This window comes from Python bivittatus, unplaced genomic scaffold (genome assembly GCF_059951505.1).
Source record: "Python bivittatus isolate LINGU-HERP-01145 unplaced genomic scaffold, Pbiv_v1 ctg000610_np1212, whole genome shotgun sequence".
NCBI classification, from domain to species: Eukaryota; Metazoa; Chordata; class Lepidosauria; order Squamata; family Pythonidae; genus Python; species Python bivittatus.
The window spans coordinates 9544695-9569886 of record NW_028277088.1 but is presented as its reverse complement, the minus strand read 5'-3'; the positions used below and the strand labels follow the sequence as shown (position 1 = coordinate 9569886).

At 40.2% G+C, this 25192-nt stretch overlaps 1 protein-coding gene across 2 annotated transcripts in view; it reads right to left on the bottom strand.

The window, feature by feature from the left end:
- Nucleotides 1-494: 494 nt before the first annotated feature.
- Nucleotides 495-25192, bottom strand: part of DYNC2I1 (dynein 2 intermediate chain 1) — a 29593-nt gene continuing 4895 nt past the window's right edge. For both annotated transcript variants that reach the window (XM_088150328.1, XM_088150329.1), the window contains 21 exons: nt 23338-23643; nt 23127-23188; nt 22300-22360; nt 21606-21674; nt 21394-21456; nt 20049-20286; nt 18124-18226; nt 17010-17139; nt 15545-15656; nt 14940-15025; nt 14380-14509; nt 13612-13784; nt 12626-12788; nt 11803-11916; nt 10483-10544; nt 9643-9694; nt 8216-8276; nt 5676-5775; nt 5335-5466; nt 3051-3274; nt 495-987 (listed from right to left, as the gene is read on the bottom strand). In XM_088150328.1, coding sequence (XP_088006454.1) covers nt 816-987; nt 3051-3274; nt 5335-5466; nt 5676-5775; nt 8216-8276; nt 9643-9694; nt 10483-10544; nt 11803-11916; nt 12626-12788; nt 13612-13784; nt 14380-14509; nt 14940-15025; nt 15545-15656; nt 17010-17139; nt 18124-18226; nt 20049-20286; nt 21394-21456; nt 21606-21674; nt 22300-22360; nt 23127-23188; nt 23338-23643 — 2613 coding nt within the window. In that variant the 3' untranslated portion in view covers nt 495-815. The remainder of the gene's footprint in view (nt 988-3050; nt 3275-5334; nt 5467-5675; nt 5776-8215; nt 8277-9642; nt 9695-10482; nt 10545-11802; nt 11917-12625; nt 12789-13611; nt 13785-14379; nt 14510-14939; nt 15026-15544; nt 15657-17009; nt 17140-18123; nt 18227-20048; nt 20287-21393; nt 21457-21605; nt 21675-22299; nt 22361-23126; nt 23189-23337; nt 23644-25192) is intronic.

Here is a 25192-nt window from a genome sequence, read left to right as displayed (position 1 = left end):
TACTATCTGCATATTTGTTTTAGCCTGACTACCAGGTGTCTGCAGAGGGTGGTCAGAAAGGTCAAGATGGCAGCCACATGCTGTGATAAAAGTTCTGTTGGTTTTATGCGTGATGCAAATGGCTTCGATTGCACTGTCACAGCCACCATCTTGACTTTTCTACCATGCCCTATGGACATCCCTGCTGGTTACGATCATCAAAATCTTCCAAGCCTACTTTTTGGATGAAATGATGAGTTTGGCCAGTACTATGAACTATATGACAGCCAGTTTGGTGTAGAGCTTAAAGGTGCTGGAATAAGAATAGGAGACCTAGGTTCTAGTCTGGTCTTAGGCACAGAAGCCAGCGGGATAACTTTGGGCTGGTCAGTCAAAGTAACCTGAATTTGGCAAAATTCTGCATACGTTAGCAAGTCAGGGGTCTTTAATTTCACATGAAAGACAAACCAGACAGCCATTTTCAATTATAAAATTTAAAACCAAGCATTCAAAGCTCATGGGACGATATGTTCAGTTTTATTCCAAAAATATGTATAAAGATTTAAAATACATAGCATATTGGAAGCAAATATATTTCTCCCTCTTTTCAAGGGATGCCTTCATAAATATTTATTCTGAGTTTCATAAAAATGTTCTCTAGCTCAAGTCCAAATACTGTGTTGATACTTCTTAAAACATATAAATACTATTTACAAATAGGAATTAAAAAAATATTTCAGCCATGCAACATCCTGATAAATCTCAGATATTAACAAATTCATTCAAAACCCCCGAGCCGTATTTCTGCATTCAGATACAGGCATCTTGTTTGCATTTTACAAGGCCTGCTGCAAAAGCAGGTTTAATTTCTCAGCCTCTTCTGGCTGAGGCAGGGCCCACTTCTTCTTGACGTATTTAATGTCTATTATTCCAGATTCTTTGGCAAGTGCTATGCCCAGAACGCCACTTGCTTTTTCAGGCTCACCCAGGACAGCCATTGTTATAACCCTGAAGGCAAAAAACAACGACCTTCTGTTTAATAAGCAGAGAAAAAGACAGCAAAGTCCCCCCTCCCCACATCAGCTCCACTAGGATCAACTGGCATTTGGTTTCTCCCTTCCTCTGCAGAACGGACTAAAAAGCTTTCTGGATGGCCAGAAGGACCATGACACTGGATGGTCAGCTTAGACCAGTGTTTCTCAACCTTGGCAGCTTTCAGATGTGTGGACTTCAACTCCCAGAATTCCCCAGCCAGCAAAAGCTGGCTGGGGAATTCTGGGAATTGAAGTCCACACATCTAAAAGCTGCCAAGGTTGAGAAACACTGGCTTAGACCAACAGCCACTTGGAGCCTCCTCCTTTTAGTTCTCGACCTCTTCAGGTCCTTAAGAAGAGAGCAGGCAGTTACCTCTCATGATGTAACTGATTCTCCTACATACATATTGCAGAGGGTTGGACTAGACTTCTACATTCCTACATTTCTACATTCTACCTCCATATTCCAGGACACAATTCCTCGACCTCAAGAGGAGAGCCCTTTCCATCCGTCTGACTGGGGCCAGCTGTTGTCCGGCTCCTCTCATCCAAGAACTGCCTCCTGCAGCACCAGACTACAAGGATGAGCTCAATTATTTTTCTTCTTCCCACCTTTTTTTTTTATTGTAGCCTTCCAGAGTCGCTAATGAATTTAGCTGCCTTAGAAATGTTAAATAACTAAACAATATTGCTATCCTGGCAAAAAAAGCAGGGTATAAATGCAATTTGAAGGAAGATATTATCTACGGGAACTTGTATGAACAAACCCAAAGACTGAAAATTGTGCAAAAGTAAAACATGCATTCTGAACCAGTAATCATTCATTGGGATTAATGGGATTGTAAGGAAAAAAAAATCTCCTACTTTTATTTTTCACTCTTGCCCAGTCTGTCTACAAAGACACCTTAAAAAAAAAAAACTGTACCGGGCAGCCCTTTGAACTTTCCAAACATTATTTCAGAATACTTACAAAATCCCAGCATTATTATCCCCACATTTTAGATGGGAAGAGGGACTGAAGTGATGATTAAAGTCACTTAATTTCTGGCAGAAATAATTTCTGCCCGGGGCTGCCAGATTTACACTTAAGTCTCTCGACTGTTATGCCTCTCTAGTTTTCTCACACTCTCGGTACCTTATTTAAGAGCATCTGAAAGCCAGCCAGAATCAGGGGAGGACCAAAATTGCACATTATCATGGTGCTTGCATCAACTGGTTGGTGAGAATAATCTGAACCAGTGTTTCTCAACCTTGGCAACTAAGATGGGTGGACTTCAACACACACCTTAAAGCTGCTAAGGTTGAGAAACACTGAGCTGACCCATGTAATCAAGCAAGAGGAGAAAAACTGTCCTCAGCATTTGCTAATGTGAAAAATTTCCTTTCTTGTCCCAATTATGAGAATTGCCTGGAACACAGACATATGACTATGGATTAAGGAAACAGAAAGATTTTCTCTGAATGTTCAGACAAATGCTTTAAAATGAGTGGAAAGTAGGGCACAAGTAATGGTCCTGTCCTCTCCCCTCCTGTCTTCTGCACACTTGGCTGGAGGTCTGAAGGACAACTGCCTGGTTTTGGTTTCTGCTTGAACTCAAGCCCAGATTTCTATCGGATCAGGACCTTAATAAAGTAGGGTCCCAGGCAGCAGCAACTGCACCAGGGGGTCAAAATCAACAAGATGGCAGATGGAGCATCATGATGTAAGCTTGCCCCTTCAGACATCAATGCATGTTCAAAAGGGGTAGGTATTGTGTTGTGACTCTCTGCCCACCACCTTGCTGATTTTGACCCCCTGTCCACACTGCTGGTCCCAGGGAGAACCGTATTCAGGTTCTTGCAGATGCAAGTTAAATTTTGCCTCTCGTTGTCTCCTGAATGCCTGGAGCAGGGCCTGCATGCAGATATCATTCTTTACCATGTTGAGCCATTCGTCCACATGGCTGGTATCTATGAAGATTAAAGTCCAACAAGCCAGCTGTTTTCACTTCTACCAGATTTGTAAGATTGCAAACCAAAAGCATCCTGTAAACTTACTTATCAGACCAGATCGGCTGTTTGGCTACAGGTGACAAATCATTTTCCAAGAGATCCCAAATATAAACTACAGATGTGGCATCCAAAACAAAAAACACAGCTGGCCTGGTTAGAGCCCACTGGAGGGCGACTACCGGCTGCCCCGCTGTGCTGTTGTTCCACTGCATAAGTGGAAGCTCAGACGCCATTTGGTGGAGTCTAATGCTCCCATCTGAACAGCCCACCTGAAAACATAAAAAACACACAAAGTTTAAAATGAAAAAAAAAAACATTATTTTTTTCTGATTTAACGCGTTCTTCTAAGGCAAGGTTTCCCAAGCGTTCTTCTAAGGCAAGGTTTGTTGACTGATGACCTCTGGTGGTCCAAAGGTGTAATGTAAGTAGCCACCAACGTGGACACCAAAATAAAAAATGCCTGATATTAAATGGCTAATTGGTGGAGAAATCACCAAATCATGCAAGATTTGAGCTTTCTTCATCTGAGAAGCTCCACTTCTCATCAGATTTGGTGATGAGATTTCAGCCATCATTATTACTACTAGACTACTATTACTATTATCATTATTTGGGATCCTAAGGAATCCCATCAGGTAAGGAATGTTGAGTGAGCCTTGATACCCACAGACACCATTTGACAGCCTGACCCTGGCCTTCAAAAGGTGTCAGTGGCAAAGTTGTGCTCCACAGAAATAAAAGAAGGCCAGAAACTGCTTTGCTGAGAATACCTGTTCTTTATGTGATGCGTATTGCAAGAGTGCAGAACACATCCAGACCTCAGAATGCTTCCCCTACCTCCACCTGCCACTCCTTATTACAAATGCACAATCATGGTGTTTACAGCAGGTACTGAGCACTTCTGTGTGCACTGGTTTCCACTACTGCATTCTGCCAGTTGTGTGAGGAGCATTCAGCACCCTTGTGCTTCAGGATGAAAAGAGACTAAGCTATTTGTGAATGGCTTCCTCATGGAAGGAGGGCAGTGTTTCTCAACCTCGGCAACTTTAAGATGTGTGGACTTCAACTTCCAGAATTCCCCAGCCAGCCATGCTGGCTGGGGAATTCTGGGAGTTGAAGTTCACACATCTTAAAGTTGCCGAGGTTGAGAAACACTGAAGTAGGACATTATATATTTCACCATCAACATCAACAGAATGAAACTTGGAGATGGCAATCCAACTTTCTACCTCCCTGTCTTCCCTATGTGAGCTCGGACAGCTGTAAGTCATACAGAGTGCTACAATTTATGGTGTGAATCTCAGTAGCCACTTCCAACTGCTGCACTAACCATTACTAACTGCGGTAGTCATCTGGATTCCAATCTACTTCCTAGACTGAATTCCTAGATTGGAATCCAAATGACTACCACAGTTAGTAATGGTTAGTGCAGCAGTTGGAAGAGGCCACTGAGATTCACACCGTAATCTAGGAAGTAGATTGGAATCATGAATGGTCACAGAAGACCAGTTGTAGCAGAATGGAAAGAGCAGAGCAGGAAGGCTGTGCTGTCAGAGGGCCTCCAGGTGATCTGCAGGCAGCAAAGCCCAGGGCAAGCCGTTCCTCCGTCAGCCCTGCTTGAGCATCAGCTGTCTTGTCATTTCACAATAGCCTTTCCATTGTGCCCCTGGAAAGGTTTTCACACTAACTGCTTGGGATAACCAGTGTAACTAGTATTTATTTATTTACATTTATTAGTACATGTATATAAATATACATCCTGGTGCCCTGACCTTGCTTCTCCCCCCCCCTCCTGTTTCGTTGTGGGTCATATCTCGTCAGCTATAAGCTTCTAGCAAGGAATGTTTCATTGCTGGCATTTGTGGACTGCTTTGACAGCCTTTCTGGCTAACATTTATACAGCACAGACATTGTTAAGACCTTCACTTTTCATCTGTAAAATAGAAGGAAACACTTTTGATTTCTTCTTTAATATTCTCATACTTGAACCTCATCTGCTTCAGTTTCTAGCTGGAGGAAGAACTGTAGGATCACATTAATATCTGCTTGTCTGAGTCATGCAATAAGCTTCTTGACTGACTGAACATGTCAATACAGAAGATGTGAACAATGAACTCTAGCAAGCAGAGATTAACATCTGAGCCCCACTCCTGATGTTGCTCTATCTGACCATCTGGATAAAACGCACAAAACCTAATCCAGGACTGCAATGGCTACTCTATAGATAAGTTATCCATGGCTATTCACAGTTCAAATCCAACTTTCAGACTGTCACTGGCATTACACAGCCTGAATGATTCCAATCAAGAACGCAGAAGAGCATCCATACCAAAAAGATTGGCTTTCCAAAAGGCGAAAAATCAATTGTGTTAACTCGGGTTGATCTCAGACCCCCCTGCTGGGGTTTGAACCACTTGGGAGGGACTTTCAGCTCGTGCCTTGTGCTGTGGTTCACCACACCCTGTGAAGTTTTGAAAAGGAAAAGGAAAGGTCACTGTTACATTTGGTGAAATATTGCAAGGAATAATTCAGGAGGAGTTGTGGGCTTTGTCCAGATTCTGACCATGCAGCCATTTGTAATAACAACCTCATGCCTAAGATGCCACTCTAAAAATCTACTATTCTTAGAAAAATTGGCAAGAATGAAATTAGATTAAAAGTATTACTCACAACATCTGTTCCAACAACAAAATGATTAGGATTTGAAGGCAGAAATTTAATGTTCAGTGTCTGGGGGACCCCCAGGAATGTGTAATCTTTTGGAGAAATGCTGAATGCAAAAGAAATATATATTAACAAGTGAAACTGCAACAAATATTGAAGTACAGATAGATCCTCTTAGATTCGTTAACCAGCCAATCTAAGCCAGGGTATTCCATTCAATTCCCCATCTGGTTTCCCTCTTTTCCTAGAAATTTTAGCTATGATAATCCTGTTCACAATAACAGGGTTTACTTTTTAGAGAAAGTGGTAAGCGGGCATTCCTCTCTCAAGGCATATTTGTTACTCCATCCACAACATAAAGCTTGGTCTGCCTTTCAACATGTAAAGTATGCAATTTATTTCTTAGACTTACATCTATCATCATATTTAGACTGATTTCCTGCAAACTGTGAACGAACTAATACTGATCAGAAGGACCACTGATCTGATTTTCCGGTAGAGATTCCCATTTGGACAGGCATTCATGTGTATATATTTGTCAGATGTATAACGCCCCTCAGAGAGGCCCTCCCTCCTCCTATTTCTTCCCACAATGACCCCACAAGGTAGGTTGGGTTTAGAAAAAGTGATGGGTCCCAAGGCCCCCCGGGAGCTTCGGCTGCTGACAATGGACTTGAACCTGGCTCTCTCCAGCACCATCCAACCACTCAATCAATCACATAGCTTGCATTGCACTTTATGCTGTAAAATGACCAAGCAAACTTTCTGGCAAGGGAGCATGATGAACAGAGCTGTGATATTCAAGCTTTCCTCCACTTTCTGCCCTCCTGATGTAATGAGCTTCTAGAGAACTACTATCCCCTCGTGGGAAATCTGCCAGCAGTAACATACAGTGGGGCAAAAAAGTATTTAGTCAGCCACCAATTGTGCAAGTTCTCCCACTTAAAAAGATGAGAGAGGCCTGTAATTTTCATCATAGGTATACCTCAACTATGAGAGACAAAATGAGAAAAAAAATCCAGAAAATCACATTGTCTGATTTTTAAAGAATTTATTTGCAAATCATGATGGAAAATAAGTATTTGGTCACCTACAAACAAGCAAGATGTCTGGCTCTCACAGACCTCTAACTACTTCTTTAAGAGGCTCCTCTGTCCTCCACTCGTTACCTGTAGTAATGGCACCTGTTTGACCTTGTTATCAGTATAAAAGACACCTGTCCACAATCTCAAACAGTCACACTCCAAACTCCACTATGGCCAAGACCAAAGAGCTGTCGAAGGACACCAGAAACAAAATTGTAGACCTGCACCAGGCTGGGAAGACTGAATCTGCAATAGGCAAGCAGCTTGGTGTGAAGAAATCAACTGTGGGAGCAATAATTAGAAAATGGAAGACATACAAGACCACTGATAATCTCCCTCGATCTGGGGCTCCATGCAAGATCTCACCCTGTGGGGTCAAAATGATCACAAGAACGGTGAGCAAAAATCCCAGAACCACACAGGGGGACCTAGTGAATGACCTGCAGAGAGCTGGGACCAAAGTAACAAAGGCTACCATCAGTAACACACTACGCCGCCAGGGACTCAAATCTTGCAGTGCCAGACGTGTCCCCCTGCTTAAGCCAGTACATGTCTGGGCCCGTCTGAAGTTTGCTAGAGAGCATTTGGATGATCCAGAAGAGGATTGGGCGAATGTCATATGGTCAGATGAAACCAAAGTAGAACGTTTTGGTCTAAACTCAACTCGTTGTGTTTGGAGGAGAGAGAATGCTGAGTTGCATCCAAAGAACACCATACCTACTGTGAAGCATGGGGGTGGAAACATCATGCTTTGGGGCTGTTTTTCTGCAAAGGGACCAGGACGAATGATCCGTGTAAAGGAAAGAATGAATGGGGCCATGTATCGTGAGATTTTGACTGAACACCTCCTTCCATCAGCAAGGGCACTGAAGATGAAAGGTGGCTGGGTCTTTCAGCATGACAATGATCCCAAACACACTGCCCGGGCAACGAAGGAGTGGCTTCGTAAGAAGCATTTCAAGGTCCTGGAGTGGCCTAGCCAGTCTCCAGATCTCAACCCCATGGAAAGCCTTTGGAGGGAGTTGAAAGTCCGTGTTGCCCAGCGACAGCCCCAAAACATCACTGCTCTAGAGGAGATCTGCATGGAGGAATGGGCCAAAATACCAGCAACAGTGTGTGAAAACCTTGTGAAGACTTACAGAAAATGTTTGACCTCTGTCATTGCCAACAAAGGATATATAGCAAAGTATTGAGATGAACTTTTGATATTGACCAAATACTTATTTTCAACCATGATTTGCAAATAAATTCTTTAAAAATCAGACAATGTGATTTTCTGGATTTTTTTCCCCATTTTGTCTCTCATAGTTGAGGTATACCTATGATGAAAATTACAGGCCTCTCTCATCTTTTTAAGTGGGAGAACTTGCACAATTGGTGGCTGACTAAATACTTTTTTGCCCCACTGTATGTGGTTTCAAGGAACCATCACATTAAGAAGTAATGTTCTATATATTTTACCTGCAATTCAGCTGAACGGTAGAGCTATGAACCAATTTAATTTTCCCCCCAGGAATTAACCCTGAAAGTAATAAAATGCATTGTAATAATTATAATAGCAACAACTTATTAGTACTGATATAATTAAATAGCAGGGCAATTCTAAATCCAATTATGAGCTATCAGTTTATGTTCACAAGTTCTGTTCACAAAGTAAACTAGGCAGAAAAATAAGAGCACCTCCACACCTCTTACGAGTGCAAATATATACTCTTATTCAGTATGGTATACATCTCTCCTGTTAACTGTCCAGAACAGCTCCAATCCTTAATGATTGCCAGCACCGCTCTTCTCTCCATGAAATTCCCTCTTGGTCCATAAGCAGTTAGTTCCTGAATGAGATGCACTTCTTGTTTTTCACAGCATTTGTCCCACTCACTGCAGGGTCCGCTTGCTTGCCCTGTGCTTCCCTAGTTCACGTAGCTAGGCCACCAATGCATGATGCAACAAGGCTTTTGTTCTTCAGCTGCCTTGTTACAGAGCCTGATGCAGGTTTCAGGCTGAGAGAGTAACTGGTCCTGGGTCACCCAGCTGGTTTCTGTGCTGAAGGGAGGACGAGAACCTTCCTTAGACTAGATTTGGTTGGCCCCAACCTACAGACCTGGTTCTGGGACCCTAAGCGTATGGAGAGACCCATCTCCTGGTTGTATTCATGATTAATGGTTGTTGCATTTCTCTTGGCTGTTACATATTTTTTGTAGTTGTCATTGTCATTGTTCTACTTTTAACACTGTTCGCCGCCCAGAGTCACTTGTTGAGATGAGCGGCTATATAAATTGATTAAATCTCTCTCTCTCTTCCTAGCATTTTTCCCGCAGGTGCAGGGTCTGTTTTTTTCAGATCAACCAAAAGTTGATCTGCTTTGGTGGTGACAGGAACTGACCAACCAGCTTGTTGCCCGAGCCTGATGTCATGGGCTGAGAGTGACTGGCCCAAAGTCACCCAATCGGCTTTCATGCCTAAGGAGGGATTAGAACTCACCGTTTCCTGGTTTCTAGCCTGGAGCTCTAACCACTAGACCAAACTGGCTCTCTATATAAATTGATTAAATAATTTTAAAAAAATAGAACCTGCATCTCCCTGCTCCCAGTCCAGTGCCTTAATCGCTGCACCCACTGCAGGGTTTCCCAAAATGTGAGGTGTACCTCCCTTGGGGAGGTGCAGACACAGTCCAGGGGAGGTGTGAAGAACCTTTTAGTTGTACATTTTTACTATAAAACCATGTTTCCCAAAGTTTCACTGTACTGTTTTCATTGTTCATTTGTGTTCATTTTGGTGTTGGATTTTTAGAGGAGGTGTGCACATTAAGATTACACTAAAGGGAGGTGTGAGAGCAAAAGGTTTAGGAACCCCTGTCCAACTGGAGCTCTCTAATTAAATTTACTTACCTAAATCATTTTGTGAGCCAGCCAAATCCCCTTTCTGAAGTTCAACAACCACCTAGGAAATGTCAAAAATTAACCTCAAAAAGGAGAAAACAACACAAACTTCTGGTATATACTTCTAGTAAAGCTTCCCAAGTCTACTCACAAACCTGTGTCTACAGTGTAGCTCACCACAGTTTAAGCTCTAATTCCTTTACTTCCTGCTATGCAAATCAAAGTAGAGTTTGCAGATCTATTCCCCATTACTTGTGCTTAGGTCAGCTTTCCTTTCCCTATCATGGTAACCATGGACTTGTGGGATAATTCACCATATACAACTCATATTTCCCATCACTGTCAAAATGCCTAATACTGAAAGATAACAGGATATAGTGATGTGGAATGCCAATAGAACAGATGTTAAGAAATATACAGATGCTCTTGTTTGTAATGATGTGATGGAAAAAGCTGAACCTTTTAAAACTCTTGGGAATAAACCTGTCGAAATACCAGAAGCGTGACACTAGTGATGATGAAAAAGTGAGGCAGGCATAAAAGTGCATTATGAAGCTTTTGCTTGTAAATCCCACTAAAAATTAAGATTTAGAAACACAGTAATTAAGAATTATAGTCATGACATTTAAAAACATCACTTTCAATTGCAATGGATGCCTTAATTGGTTGGAAAAGAAAACAACGTGTCCCAAATGAAAGGTAACCTTTAAACATATCTGTAAAGCTGTCCTTAAAATGAGCAAAGGGGATCGGGTTGGAGGAATATGTGACTTGCCCTGCAACAAAAACCCTGTAAAAGCCTGGATTTTATGATGCATCAACTCAGGATTAACTAAGAAAATAACTTACCCATAGATTAAGAGTCCCATTTTCATCCATTGAAGCAATCTGAAATGAAAGTCCAAGCATTTCTGTTGGGGAAGAGGGTAAGTCAGTATGATATGCAGAAGCCATGGGTGAGCTTTTACCTAGCTCTTTCCCACCTACATCTAACCCCTGAAAATTAGGGGCACCGTTAGCACTCCCCAATTCCTCTAAAACATTTTGAAGCCAGGGACGCTTTTGCCTTCACTCCTGCTGATCCAACACCAGGAAGAGGCAAGGAACAGCATGCACCCGTCCTGCAGAGAAAGGGCAACCATATGCTGCTATTGCCTACCAGCACTGCCAAGAAAAGCTGCATGCTTTTGGCCCCTCCAAATCTGAACCCCTGGAGTGAGGGGAAAGCTACCTGGCCACGGAAACAGCATTTTTCCTCCCTATAAATGCCAGCTGAAAGCAGCCGCAGTGGCATGGCTCGGGTTCAGCAGCCAGGTATTTTTTCTAAGAGCTGCAGCAGGATTGTAGTCAGAAGATTCTTTATGGAAGAACGGAGAGCGAAGAGAAGGAGTTTTTACAAGGATTGTTAAACTGTCGAGCAACTGACTGGAAGGATTAAGACTGGATGGGCTGATAAAGGCTGCTTATATAAGAGGAAAATTAAGCCTTTTACAAGGACTGTGTGGCTGATTAGAAGGATTAAGATCTGGTTGGCTGACAAGGTCCCTGCCAAATGTATCAGAGGTCAGGGAGTGGTGCATCAGTTTCGGTGAACAAACCCCTCCAAAGCTCCCCGAGTTGCAACATTCAGTATTTCAAAGTGGACCATTCGTGATTCCTTGCGTGGTACACTAAACCAAAGTAACTCAGTTCAGCAGCACAGCACACCTGATGCTGTGAGAACATGGAAGCCTGAGATGGTTTCAAACTGCTGCGGAACCTTTGCGCGGAAACGCCTTGCTCTCCTAAGGCCACGCAGGTATGACACGCAAAGCACTGCAGCAATATTGATCGTTTACTAGATTGTTAAACATATATGAAACCTCCCCCAATCAGGCATCCTCAAGCCAAAGCAACCAAACGTTCCATAGAATGTCATGCCGTAAAACATCAGGATCAAATATACATTAACCAACAGCAGCAGCAATGACCCTTCTTATTCATCTGCCCTTTTTCCAAGAACCCAGGGCCTCCTTCTCCAACAGAGTGGCTTGTAGGTGAATTAGGACTGGAATTCCCAGTCTGCATGACCCTTTCCAGACTTGGATTTCTGGATGGTCCAGGATGGACCAACTAACCTTTTGAAAGAATATTAGCAAATATTAGATTTGCACCCAGGAGTTTACATACCTTCCTGAACAGAGAGATAGGAGAGCCCACAGTTCTGCTCCTTGAAGACAGAGGTTGAGACAGGTTCAATGGTCAATACAGGACAAGTATGATTTATTGGGGTAAACACTCCATCTGCATTTAAGGAAGAAGCAGAAATGCAATGCAATAGCCATTAACTAAGTCCACCTCCTCAGCCCCAGGCTCAGTGGTCTTCAATATAATACAAGGCCATGTTATTCTTTCAGGTCATCTAGGCAGGGCAGGATCAGGGATGTGTGTGTGTTAAAATTAATGGGGGTATGACATTCAGCCCTTTTGGAGGAATGTGCCCAAAAGACAATGTTGAAGGATTCTTGTTCTAACCAACACCCATTGGTTTTCTATTAGAAAACAGAAGGATCTGGAAAGAAAAAACTGGCCAGCCTGGATCCCCTTCAAGAATCAATTGCAAAGATGAAGAGTTCACCTGGAGTTGATGCTCCCAATGGAGCAGCAGTTGATATGAACCATCAAATATGTGTTTTAATCTGTTTCAGCTGATCTGCCTTTGTATCCCTTAAAAAAAGTTGACAGTCACTTGCTGTGTATATATCAGTATGTTCTCCCATTCAGCTAAATAGCACTCTCAGGTAAGTAGTAACAGGATGGCTACCTTAATGAACTTTGTTTTCCTACCCTGGGTCCTCCCTTGGCTTAGCCTTTTACTATTTATAACGCATCTGTCTGACATGGAAGAAAGAAAAAAGAAACTAAAGTGGAAGTGGAAACTTCTTCCAAACTGACACTGCCCAATCAAGACTGAGATAGATGTAATGGTATCATTCAAGGCACACTAACTAACCAGTAGAAAACGTTGCAGATCGAAAGGTCCAGTCTGTTTCATTAATGTTCATGCACTGATGCATCCTTGAGTCCTCTCTGAGATCCCACACCAGCACTGAACCATCAACTGTTCCAGCAAACACCAAAGTAGCTTTACAAGGACTAAAGCAGCAACATGTCACCTACAGGGCAGAAGAACATATCTCAGAACCACGAAGTAAAAGAAAATAAGAATATATCATATAAAGCATCTCGCCACCTCCTATTTAGAGCATATTCACTATTGTTCAGATACTTAACGCCCACCTCCTACAGAAGCTGAGACATGGTGGATGCACTCTGCAGTACAGAATAATAATGTCCTATTTTTTTTCTCTTTTTGCCGAGAGGCCATTTTGAAACTTAAAAGGAAACTGTAACAGGTATTGTTGGTCTACCATCTATTCTGAACTCGTAATCTGATTTATCATTTTGCAGGATCATCCAAATGCAACAGAAATAGCCAGGTAAGGATTTGTGTTCAGAGAAATGTAAAGGCTTCTTCCAGTACTTGATTCATGTTCAGTTTGACTCCCTGTGTATAGTTTCACCACCATGGCATCTATGGGCATTTCTCAATGGCTACATTTCTTGGTGTCTACAAGGCCCCTTGCCCCATCTGACTTTCATTGTAACACATTCCTTTAATTAAAGTAAATAAAAGGAAAGCTGGCATGCTGGCAGAGTACCAACTTTATGGGCACCACAGACATTCTTAGAAAAGAAAATCTGAATAGTTGTGTGCCCACTTCTCCAGAAAACAAAGCAATGGTAAGCTAAGGGATGATAGGGAACATCCCGTAGAGGTAAAGGAGGCAATAAGGAACAGCCTTTTAGTCTGCCAACCTTGGCAGTTATTTTGTGGAGGAGCAAGTCTATCTCCCCCATGGTCATCATTTTATGACAGTGCTCAGAACAAACTCCCAACATTTCCAAGTTTTGAGGAAGCCCTACCGTGAAGCATACCTGAGATTCACAAAGCAGTAATTTCTGAGGACTAGAAGGCTGCCAAACATTCCACATGCAGATGATGTATTTGCTGTCCAGTGGCAGGTCATTTGATTGTTCAGGAAACCCATGAACTGAAAGCAGTGACTGCCTCTGAGCCTGTGAGATATGCAGACAGGATACCTTCCGACCTAAGGGGAAAAGTGGGGTGAAGCCTGTATTATTTGCATTGTTGGGGGAAAAAACAAGTCAAAATGCAGGAAACAGAAGGGACAAGAGTCTGGCTAACTCAATGCTTCTCTTTTCACTTAAGAGAAGGGATGGAGGTAGGGCTGTGGTTTCAGCTGGAGCACAGATGTTTGAAGGAGGGACAAAAGAATTATCCTTTCTAAACCTTTATCATCCTTCAAAGCCAAACCTTTGAAGACATTTTGGAGTCCTATGTGCAAAAGTTCCTTAAGAAGAGAAGAAATACAGACAAGAAAATAGATGAGGTATAATGCCTGAAGACCAAACATCAAAATAAGGTTTATTTTCACGCGCAGTTAAATTCTGGTGGAAACCAGAATGGATTATTGGACAGAGTAACTGAAGAAGAGGATAAAGAGGTGAGGAGCTGGGATGAGAAATGATGTGTGTTTGTTTTTATTATTAGATTGATATCCAGCCTTTATTGCTTGTGGGCTTCCAAGAGTCATCTGGTTGGCTACTGTGAAAAACAGAGTGTTGGACTATCGAAGGTCTTATAGTCTTACATTCATATGATGGAGAGGAAAATATTCTTACCATTCAAGAAGGGAAGATTCGTATTTAACTGGAAGCACCTATCACTAATAGACAGACTGGATGGTCGTGATCTTAAATTCCGCCTGGGCTGTGTTGCTACTTGATCTTCCTCAAGTAAAACTTCTATCACCTTTCAAAAATAATATTTATAAAACAGTTGGAACTTCCTGTCAGTATTGATAACCCAGACTTCCAAGATAATTATGGCACTGCTGATCTTGATGCAGCAACCCAGTTTCCCTGATGCTTTCAAGGAGTGCAAGAAAATGGAATCTGTGGAATGGCCATAGAGGTGTTTACGTTTCTCTAAGCACCTATCCCTGCCTAATGACAGAAAATCATCCCTTACAGGAGAACCCAAGGGACAAAAACAAGCATACGGAAATTGCTTCAAATTATCATTGTGTCGCTGTATATGTGGTAATACATTGCACCAAGCTAAGTTCAACATTACCATTTTTAAAAAATTACCATCATCGTATATGTACTATTATTAGCTATTATTACTGATCACTTACAATAATTTGAATAACAAATAATATATATATATAAAATTATACCTGACAAGCCGATCGCAGGAAGTTTGCTAGTCTCTGGGAATCTATCTTTGGCGTGATAGTAGTTACATCATGGCTGCTTTTGGGACCTAAAATGAGATATGAGGTCACAAGAAGGAAACAAAGAATCGTATCTGCTTACTTGGTAACTTTCATACCATTTTGGCTATGCTGGAGAAAACAGTAAGGAGATATAAAGCCGACGTTTTCTTTTTAACTGCCTACCCTTGGAGATTGTTCTTTAAGGGTTTCAGCAGAGGGCTCTCATCTGCCTGTCTGCTTGCCTGAGTCTTAACTCAGCCACTACCAAGGCAAACATGTTTTTAGTAATGGGCCGGTACCCCTGGTGTGAACTTCCACCAGAGATTTATTGTGTCCATTAGCTGCAATCTTCAACAACCCTTGCCAAACCTCTTGTTTTCATACGCTTCTCAGTTTGGGGGTTGTGTTCCAGCAATAATTTTGTTTGAAACTGATTTTTCCCCCTCTTTAATTGCCCTGGAAAGGTTTTACTATAAGTGGGCTGCAAGTAATGCTGGGTGAAATAAATCAAGTCAAGGAAGATTTTCTTGGATTTTCCTGAATTTGAATCATTATTTTTTAATCACCTCCAGACACAAGGGCAGTTTCTCCAGGATGCTGTGTCCATTTTTCTTGAGTCTCTATTTCCTCTGTCTGAATGTCTCTGTCCAGATTATCCTCATTCCATTGCACATAAGCCTAAAATAGAAAAATGAAATTACTGGCAAGAATTGTCTCTCATCTCTAATTACCTGTACAGTAGAGTCCTGCTTATCCGACATAAACGGGCCGGCAAAACGTCGGATAAGCGAAAATGTCGGATAACACACAGTAACAATTGAGTGCGGTTAAAAACAACAACAACAGATCCGCTGCACCTGTTTGCAATCGATTTTTGCGTTGTGGCACCACACTGTCAGGAGCAACAAGAAAGAGTACCCTCACACTCGCAAACAAGCAGCACACTTTTCTCATCGCTGATTTATGCGTGTTGTTGTGGTTTTTTTAGGGGCTTCGGATAAGACAGAATGTCGGATAAGCGAAGGTTGGTGAAACGAGACTCTACTGTATTTATTAGCATTTTATATCCATATCCATATCCATATCCATATCTATATATATGGATGGATGGATATATATGTGCGCGTGTGTGTGTGTGTGTGCTATATTCCAAGATATATTACTTCAAGAAGACAAATATTTGGTTACTAAAATGTGTTTATTATCCACAGTTAAAATGTTAAGAAGATAGATTTATTAACATATGCTTTGGATATTTAAAAAAGAATATGTGAACAGGAATATTAACATCGCACACAACTGCTTAGTGTTAAAATGGAAAATTATTTGTTTTGAATTAAGGAAAGTTCAGCATGTTAATTCTGACTTCTGTCACGCTGATGCCTGGATGATACTGAGAGGACTGGAATGAATGGCTATTTATTATTATTGTTTTTGTATTATTATTATTAGATTTTTATCCTGCCTTTCTATATGTAACTCAAGGCAGCCTTGTTTTCCCTGGGAATGCTAAATGGAAGCTGCTGACTAATAAGGACTATCAGATCTTATGAGAATGAATTGCAACATCTAAAGATGCGTTTAGATGAGTCCTTCTGTCCTTTTATATTAGTATTAGAGCGTAACAGAAAGTGGCAGGATCAATCACACATTTACTTTTTGACATATATAATACGCATATAAGCACTGAAATCTTGTAGATTCCTTTTTGTCAGACAGGGGTGTCCATACATAAAAAAAATGGGTGGAGCTTTGATTGCATCACTGTTGCCACCATCTTGACTTTTCTGACCACACCCTGCATATACCAGTTGTCAGACTTACTTTGTAACATTTTAAAGACTGTACCAGCTGTGATCTACAACTCCTGAACTGTACTGCTATTTTTCTCTTATTCTGTCACCTCATATCCCTCACTGTCAGTTCCTTTAGCAGAAATGCATCTTAAGGATCTGTTGATACTGACACCCTTTAATAAAATAAAATGGAATAAATGTGAATAATTGGGGTAAATAATATTTTATTTCATACCTGCTTGGTGTTTACTTTCCCAAAGTTTCGAATGTACATATCATATTCATTTACTGGAGGCAAATCCAACAAACAGAAGCTGACTGAAAAGTCCAGGTCAATGAGACGGAGAAGTTCAAAGCTACGTTTCCTTGAAAAATATGTCACAAGACAGCAAAATGTCTATTAAGCAGAAATAAACTTTCACTGGTTAGAAATATTCTCTCTCTTAAAGTAAGAAGCATTCAACTTCAAGACATCTACACTGAAAAAACATTTTATGTTGGTTATTACAGTACAATATGCTTTGACATCAAATGAAGAATTTAAGGCAATTACACGCTTTCTCAATAAAAAAGGTTTCCTTTCTATGCTTTCTGTTGTTTTCATAGTGGTACTGCATTGCACGCTCAATAATGCCATTTCACACATTACACAGAGAGCAATTGGGTTGCAGATGTGTGTGCAAAGTTTGTTATGTTCATACTTAAATTTTAAGGCATACACACACACACACAAAATTTTTAAGTATGATATATACAATGGTTCTACAGTACTTTTAAAATAAAAAGTGATAGCTAATATTCCTGAATAAAATCTGTGATAATAGGAACTAATAATAGATATACATTCTAAGAAGGAAACTGCAACAATGTGGGTATCAGAAGTTACTCAGAAAAGCTAAAGTTAGAAAACCTGACATATTTTTTTCACTTCTAAAAGAGATTCGGAAATAACCCAACACAGTACTAGAAATGACTAATGGTAAAATTAAAATGTGTAAGAATCACTAGATATTGTTAAGAAAAATACAGCTTTTTCTCTTACTGGGGATATCCTAGGCAAATAAACAACAACAAAAACTCACTGAATTAGGAGACAATTCTTTGTATATACAAAGTAGCCTTGGAAAAAATTATTACATCACTGAGTCCCAGAACCATGAAAACTTCTTATTTTGACCCATTTAGATATGCTGCATTCAATCAATTTAGACGCATTATACATGAACAAAATACTATATTGAACTTTGTTTGATGTACAGCAATTATAACATTACAAAAACGAATTTAAATGTCACACACAACCCATCTCCCAACAGTTACATGTAGTGGTTTATATTAAGGCCACCTACTTCTGTTGATCGGCAATTTTTCTGATGCTTTGCCGCTGTTTGGCCATGTGGAAATCAATGAATTTTCCAGAAGTGGGACACTGAGCCGGCGACACTTGCCTTTCTGTAACATAAGAATGTATATGAATATACTATATACTACTGTGTACTACACTAACTGTACTATTGTATATTACCTCCAGTATATGCCTTGTGCCCTCTGTTGGGAGGGAAACAAGATATACTATACATACTCATGAATAAGCTGAGAATTTTAGGTGCCAAAACGCACCTAAAAAAAAAATTGGGTTCAGCTTATCTACGAGTATATAAGGTAATACTTTTTAAAAAGCACCTATATTTCCTATATATACTTGCGGATAAGCCCATCCGTGGATAACCCGAGCCTTGAATTTTTAACCAAAATACCATGAAAAATTTGGGTTGGCTTATCCACAGGTGGCGTATTTTTCATGATATTTCGGTTAAAAATTCGAGGGTCAGGTTATTCACGGATGGGCTTAATATGCGTGTACATACAGCAAATCAAAATAAATCTTAAAAATTTGGTGGAATAAATCTGGTACGTGACTGCTAAGTTTATTATATGAAAACAAAAAATAACAATGCTTTTTTCAATTAGGATGAGTTCATATCTATCAAGCTGTGCTGACCTGGACTGAATAGCCTCAAATCAGCAAGGGTGGCCTCTTTCCATTTGTATTCTTTTAGCCTGATCCGTGTTATGCTATCTTTCCCCATGCAGGAAATTACTGATGTACAGGACATGTAATGCTGTGTCTCTAGTCTGAGTAAGAGTCAACAAAGCAAGGCACAGGGCTGCTGTGGAAGACTAAGGAAAAAGAACAGACATTAAAGCCTGTGAGATTTATCTGGAGAAGACAATGGGAAGAGCCAGTAATCTAGAACAACAGCCTGAGGAAAGAACCATGCTTGCAATCTCATCAGCTTATTCTTATCAACAGGCTGATTTAGGAAACTAGTTGAGTATTCAGCACAGGAGAGCAGCGTTTCTCAACCTTGGCAGCTTTCAGATGTGTGGACTTCAACTCCCAGAATTCCCCAGGCTGGCTGAGTAACTGAGGCTTTGATGCGTATCTAGAGTTATTCCCTAAATCTCATTACTTGAATAGCTAGAGGACCCTACTTCTAAAAGCTCCTTTGCAAAGAGCCTACAAAAGTCCTAATATTTGCCTGAGGCTGTACTAACAGAAGGAGAGATATATGGCAGAAGGGCTTATATGTCTTGAGAAAATTATAACGAGTGAAGAAGGTAAGTCTCGCCAAAATGAAATAAATAAATATCATTTTGACTGGGGTTAAAAGCTGGCTACCGTTGTGCGAACAGCTAACCCAGCCAACAACTTGTTTATCCTTAGTTTCATTTACAAGGAGAGGCCAGAGCCTTAAATCATCAGCCTTCCTCAAGTTGGAATCTCCAACTGTTGCAAATCTGAAACGCTCGGAATTCCGCCCGTATGAAAAAGTGATCCCAGCACCAATGAAAGGCGACAGATTAGGAGATGCCAGGTTAAATCTTGGGTGTGTGGTTAGCATCCACCCTACCAAGCCCTTGAATGCTGTTCACAGAACTCCAAGCTGTTGCTGAATTTTAATTTTCAATGGGATGGACAAAAAAAATTAAAAGTACTTGGAAAGTGATGATACTGACTGTACTCAGTTAATGGAATGGGAATTTTAAGTTTCTTTTCATCCTGCCCCTGCCTCTCTTTTGAGCTGCCCCCCAAATGCCAGGCATGGCTCTCAGCCCTGAAAATTGGCACACCTCTCTCTTAAACAGTGTGTTCTTTTCTTCCCCTTTGCTGCGAATGTCTCATTGCTGCTCAGAGTCTTCAGGAAAGCAGCAGCATATAAATAGAAGTAAATAAATAATTTCTACCTTAAGCTAGCACCTAATCACATACCTATTCTTGGTTTCTTTTCATGGTCTTTTGGAAGATATTCGTTCTTTCTTGACTTGGGAAGAAAGGCCTCAATCTTTTCATTTTCCTCATTAATTGCTTTCTGAATTTCTTCTATTTCTGAACTCTTAGTTACAGTAACTTTCTGTAATCCCCCTCCTGCTTCCTCTTTTTCCTTTTCTGTGTTCTGGCTATTTTCATCCTCTTCATCATCAAAATCATCAAAATCATCTTCATAGTCCTTCAAAAAGAATAGCAGTGATCACTTTTTTAAAAAAAACACAAACAGGCTATCCCTTTCAACAGGGACGCTTCAGATGACCCACAATATATTTTGTTTTCAACAGCAGTCCCCTATTGTTTTCTTTATGTGGATCACTACATGAACATCCAAAGTTTTTGAGGACCACCATATAAGCCAGTGGCATCTGCAGGGACCTTAGTATAAAAAGCTTCCACAGAAATCAACAGTAAATAATTAATTAAAAAGCGGCTGAAATGTAGTGAGGTTGGCAAATCTCGTGCAGTTTTGGTGTTCCTGTGGGAATCTTGTAAGATTTAGGGAGGAAAAATGTCAAAATCTTGTGAGATTTCAAGCAAGGATGACAAACTCTTGTTTAGGTGAGATGCTATTTTAAAGATATTAATTCTGGTGCCCACACCAGGGATCTCCTGCAGTACTTACGTGGACCATCCTTTCTTTTGGACCTAAACTAGAGGACCACCATTCTACAGTGCCGTGTCTTCTAAGTTTTTCTCTTTGTCTCACAATGGATTTAAAAGGATGACTGTTCATTATTCAGCACCAATAATGACTACGAAAATACTCTAAAAATATTTGTGTGCTTTGCTTTCAAGTAGGTGTCCTTAATGTGTCCCTCCAAATATGCAGGACTTCAACAAAGAACCCCATTTAGAATGGCTGAAGGTTTTTAAGTACAAGCATTCTCTAGAAGTTTCATTACCTGACAAGCAACCTTGTGTAGAAATCTGTATAAAGAATTATACAGGCTGGCTTGGTGCCTAAGGCAGGGTCCAAACTCTCAGTCTCCCAGTTTCTGGCCTGGTGCCTTAGGCATTCATAAATTATTAAAAACAGAAATGATGTCATCTGTAGTTTAATTTTTAGACTGTGTATTGATATGTAAATGGAATTGTACTGTGGACATTTTGTTGCTCTGCTTGTAATCTGCAAAGAGTCTCCCAACTTAAGTGGGCAAAACACGGAATTAACAAGCAAACGAAATATGACTATGAAGTCATGCAATGCAAAATACCCTCTTCCTATCCCACTTGAATGACCTATTTTTAGTCTGAGCTCTTTTCAAAAGTTATTGTTCACACTCACCTCAAAATCATCTTCATAATTCACAGAATTATAATCTTCGTAAGAGGTTTCCTTTTTCAGTTCCTTAAGACAGTAATAATAAAAAAAGAGCAGAGTTAAGTCATGAAGTAGCAGGGGAATGTAAAAGCATGAACAGAATTTATCTCAGAAGAGAGAATTCTTTGGGACATTTGTGTTTTTAAAAAAACAATAGAATAGTATGCGATCCTTACATTTTCTCCACCTTCTTGATTTGCTTGCCTTTTGAGATGTGGTGCTGAAGAGTCATCACTTTTGTGGTGCTAATGTATCAATATATAAAACAACTGGTAAGAGAAAAGCATTGAAATGTGACAATGAACTTGAACGATGAGATAATTGAATTAATCTTTGTACCTATGTTTTAAATCGTTAATATTCTATGTTATGTTTTTAATCTTTAATATTCTAATACTCTATATTTAAACATCTCTTTCTGAAAGTCATTTACTTAAAATTAAGGTATACACAGCTCAGTAAAACCTATTTTAAGTTTTTAGGGTATTTATATCCCAAGTTATTTGGCCACAGTATCTGAAGGAGTGTTTGTATAAATTTAATTTTGTTTACCTAGAGCAAAGTTTTGGCTCCCTGATTATAAACTTAAACATTTCATAGTAATACTGTTTTTTTCAAAATTAAATTAATAAAAGCCCAAATACAAACCCACATACCAGCAGAAAAAATAAACAAACAAAATAAACAAAATCCAGCTTCCATTAGAAACCTACTGAAATTATTTGGATTTTTAAAATGTGTAACTTTTGCTGTGCCTTTCTTTTGATTGGTAGTTATTTTCTCGTCTCCTAATACTTCTGTTTCTCCTTTGTTGCATTTTCTCTTCCAATAATATTCCTTCATTTCAGACCCCAAATAAAACTTTCTTACCACTCGTTTTCCATCCTCTCTTTCACTCTTGCCATGTTTCTTTATTTTCTCTCTTGTATTCCTAAAGAAAAAAAGAATTATACTGAATTAAAAGAAGTGCCCATCAAAGAAATATGGTTTCCTTAGAAAATACCTCTGCTTTATATGTTTAAAAGAAAAAAAGGAAGAGAATAGGGATAAGGGATTTGTGCTTCAGTTGTTATGACACAGGGCTTGTAATTTATGACTCTTTCGTATTGTGAGAAACACAAGTCCACGTCATTGTCAGAATAACATCAAACTATTTTTCATTACAAATGTGTGGTTCACAATTTAATACTAATATGGAGATCATGTGTTGTTCATGATCAAACATTTCAAATAAAATTGATACAACTTTATTATTTACCCTTAGGCATGAAAACTGGCTGGGTGACTTTGGGCCAGTCACCCTCTCTCAGTCCAACCCACCTCACAGGGTTGTTGTTATGGGGAAAAGAGAAGGCAGGAGTATTAGGAATGTTTGCTGCCTTGAGTTTTATATTTTAAAAAAAAGGTGGAATAATTAATAACAACAACAATAATTTTTTATAGTTCTCTCACCTCCTGGATCATCAATCAAAGTGAGGCAGAAGCCGCTAAAATGCTCATGTTGTACTGACACACTTGCCTTTGGGCATTCTTGGGGAGTCATTGGAAAGCAAAGGAAATCAGGGACTTAAAACGCAGGTTGCACAATTCTAAGGGTGCTTGTTGGGAAGTAAATCCTGCAGTTCAGTGGGGTTTACTTCATAGGAAGGACACAGCGTTTTCAGCCAGAGCACCCGATATTTAAACAGCGCACATGCCTTTCACGCAGACGGTCCGGCTCCTCTTCTTCCCTTTTCCCTTCATTCCTGCGGTCGCTGTGCTGAGAACAAGCAAACAGAACAAAATGCCATTAACTTGTGGAATACTGTATTATGGGGTATTTCTTTTCTTATTATTTTTATCCTCAGAGATGTCATTATAAAGCTGCGTTCAGGAAAAACTAACAAGTAATCTCAATAATCAGCAAACCTTGCTGTCTCTCTTCTTTTTTTCACCTTCCACTTCCTCTGTTCTTTCATGGTTCTCCTTGTGATATCTATCCTCATGGTGGGATCGCTCTTTATGTTTCCTAGACATACGATCTTCTTCCCCGTCCTTAGGATTTCTTAATTTCAAATGCTTCTCTTTTTCTTCCGCAGCAGAGGATTTGTGCTCTTTCTTCTCCCTGTGCCGTCTTCTCTTCTCCTTCTCTGGATCTTCGTCCTTGTGCGATCTGTGCCTCTGCTCGGGTTCTTCATCTCGGCTCCCCAAAACCTCCCCTGAACTAGTTTCCTTCTGAAGGCAAAAGAGTAAAATACAAAATGCTCAAAAACACTTAACAGAAAGGACTGAAATACATTTGGATGGATACAGATTCAGCAATACTTTGGAACCTCAGTCATTGGAATCAACATGTTTAGCGCAATTTACTTCAAGCTCCATTTATTTCAATAGGAGTCTCCAAAGTGTGGATCAGTCTATTAAGTCTACCATTCTAGCACTAAGGAAATAGAACGGTAATAAAACGTGCCACGTGGAATGCTTCTGTTCAAGATTACAAGCAGCTGGGGAGGCATTTTTCCGGAGTGCTTCTTTCTATTTCCATGCCCCAGCCTCATGCTTTCCCATTCGTTCCTTTAGAATACGGTTCCTCAACCTTGGCAACTTGGAAGATGTGTGGACCAACTCCCAGAATTCCGCAACCAGCCATGCTGGCTGGGGAATTCTGGGAGTTGAAGCCCACACATCTTCAAGCCGCCAAGGTTGAGGAACCCTGCTTTAGAATCATCATTTTGTTCGCACTGAATATACACACTTTTCATCATGCTGATTTTGTTCTCACTGTCCTTAGGTTTTGCTCTGATATTTATTTATTTATTACACATCTGCAACCATGGGGTTCTCCAATATCTCCCTCATGTGCAAATCCCACTCCTCTGGCTATACAAGCATTCATTTTGTGAGAATGAGCTTGCTATTGGCATGTAAACCCAAGAAGGCCATATGGTCATTGCAGAGGTATTTTAGAGAACTCCTCCTTTGCCCTTGCACAAAATCAAAATCAGTGTGACTGTTCTCCTTGCCCATGGAGTATCTGTACTTGCTGATCTTCAGTGGAAGATGCACATCTTTAGAAGGACTGGATATAATATTTCTAGAAAAAAACACATTGTGGTGCAGAATGTAGGACTGCCAGATCTGTATGGAAGGTGTAGTAAAAGCACAGGGCCATAACTCAGGTAACCCTGAGGTCTAGCAGATGCTAAAAGCAATGTAAGAATATACGCTTGTACATAAAACTAAAATTAAGTTAACGAAGATGGTTAACTACATCATTAAAATTTTTAACTTTTAAGGCTATAAATACCTATTATTATTATTTAGATTTTTATCCTGCCTTTTAAAAAATATATATATTTGGTCAACTCAAGGTAGCGAACATACCTAAAATTCATGCCTCCTATTTTCCCCTCAACAATCACCCTGTGAGGTGAACTGGGCTGAGAGAGAGTGACTGGCCAAAAGTCATCCAGCCTCTTTCATGTCTAAGGAGGCCTAGGACTCAGTCTCCTGGTTTCTAGGCCAGCATCTTAACCACTACACCAAACTGGCTCATAACATATCCATATCCATATCCATATCTATACCTAGAATGTTTTTTTTCTAAAAAAAAATTCTAAAACATTTTGTAAAAACACAGTTAAAAAAAACTTTAAACCCACTAATTTCAGTAGGGCTTGTGATTTTCTATAATTTTTGAGGGCTAAAACCAAATTCTTTGAACGCCACATTTTGCTCTCAGAAAGCCATTCTGAATTTTTTCTTTCATTCCCAGAGACATGAC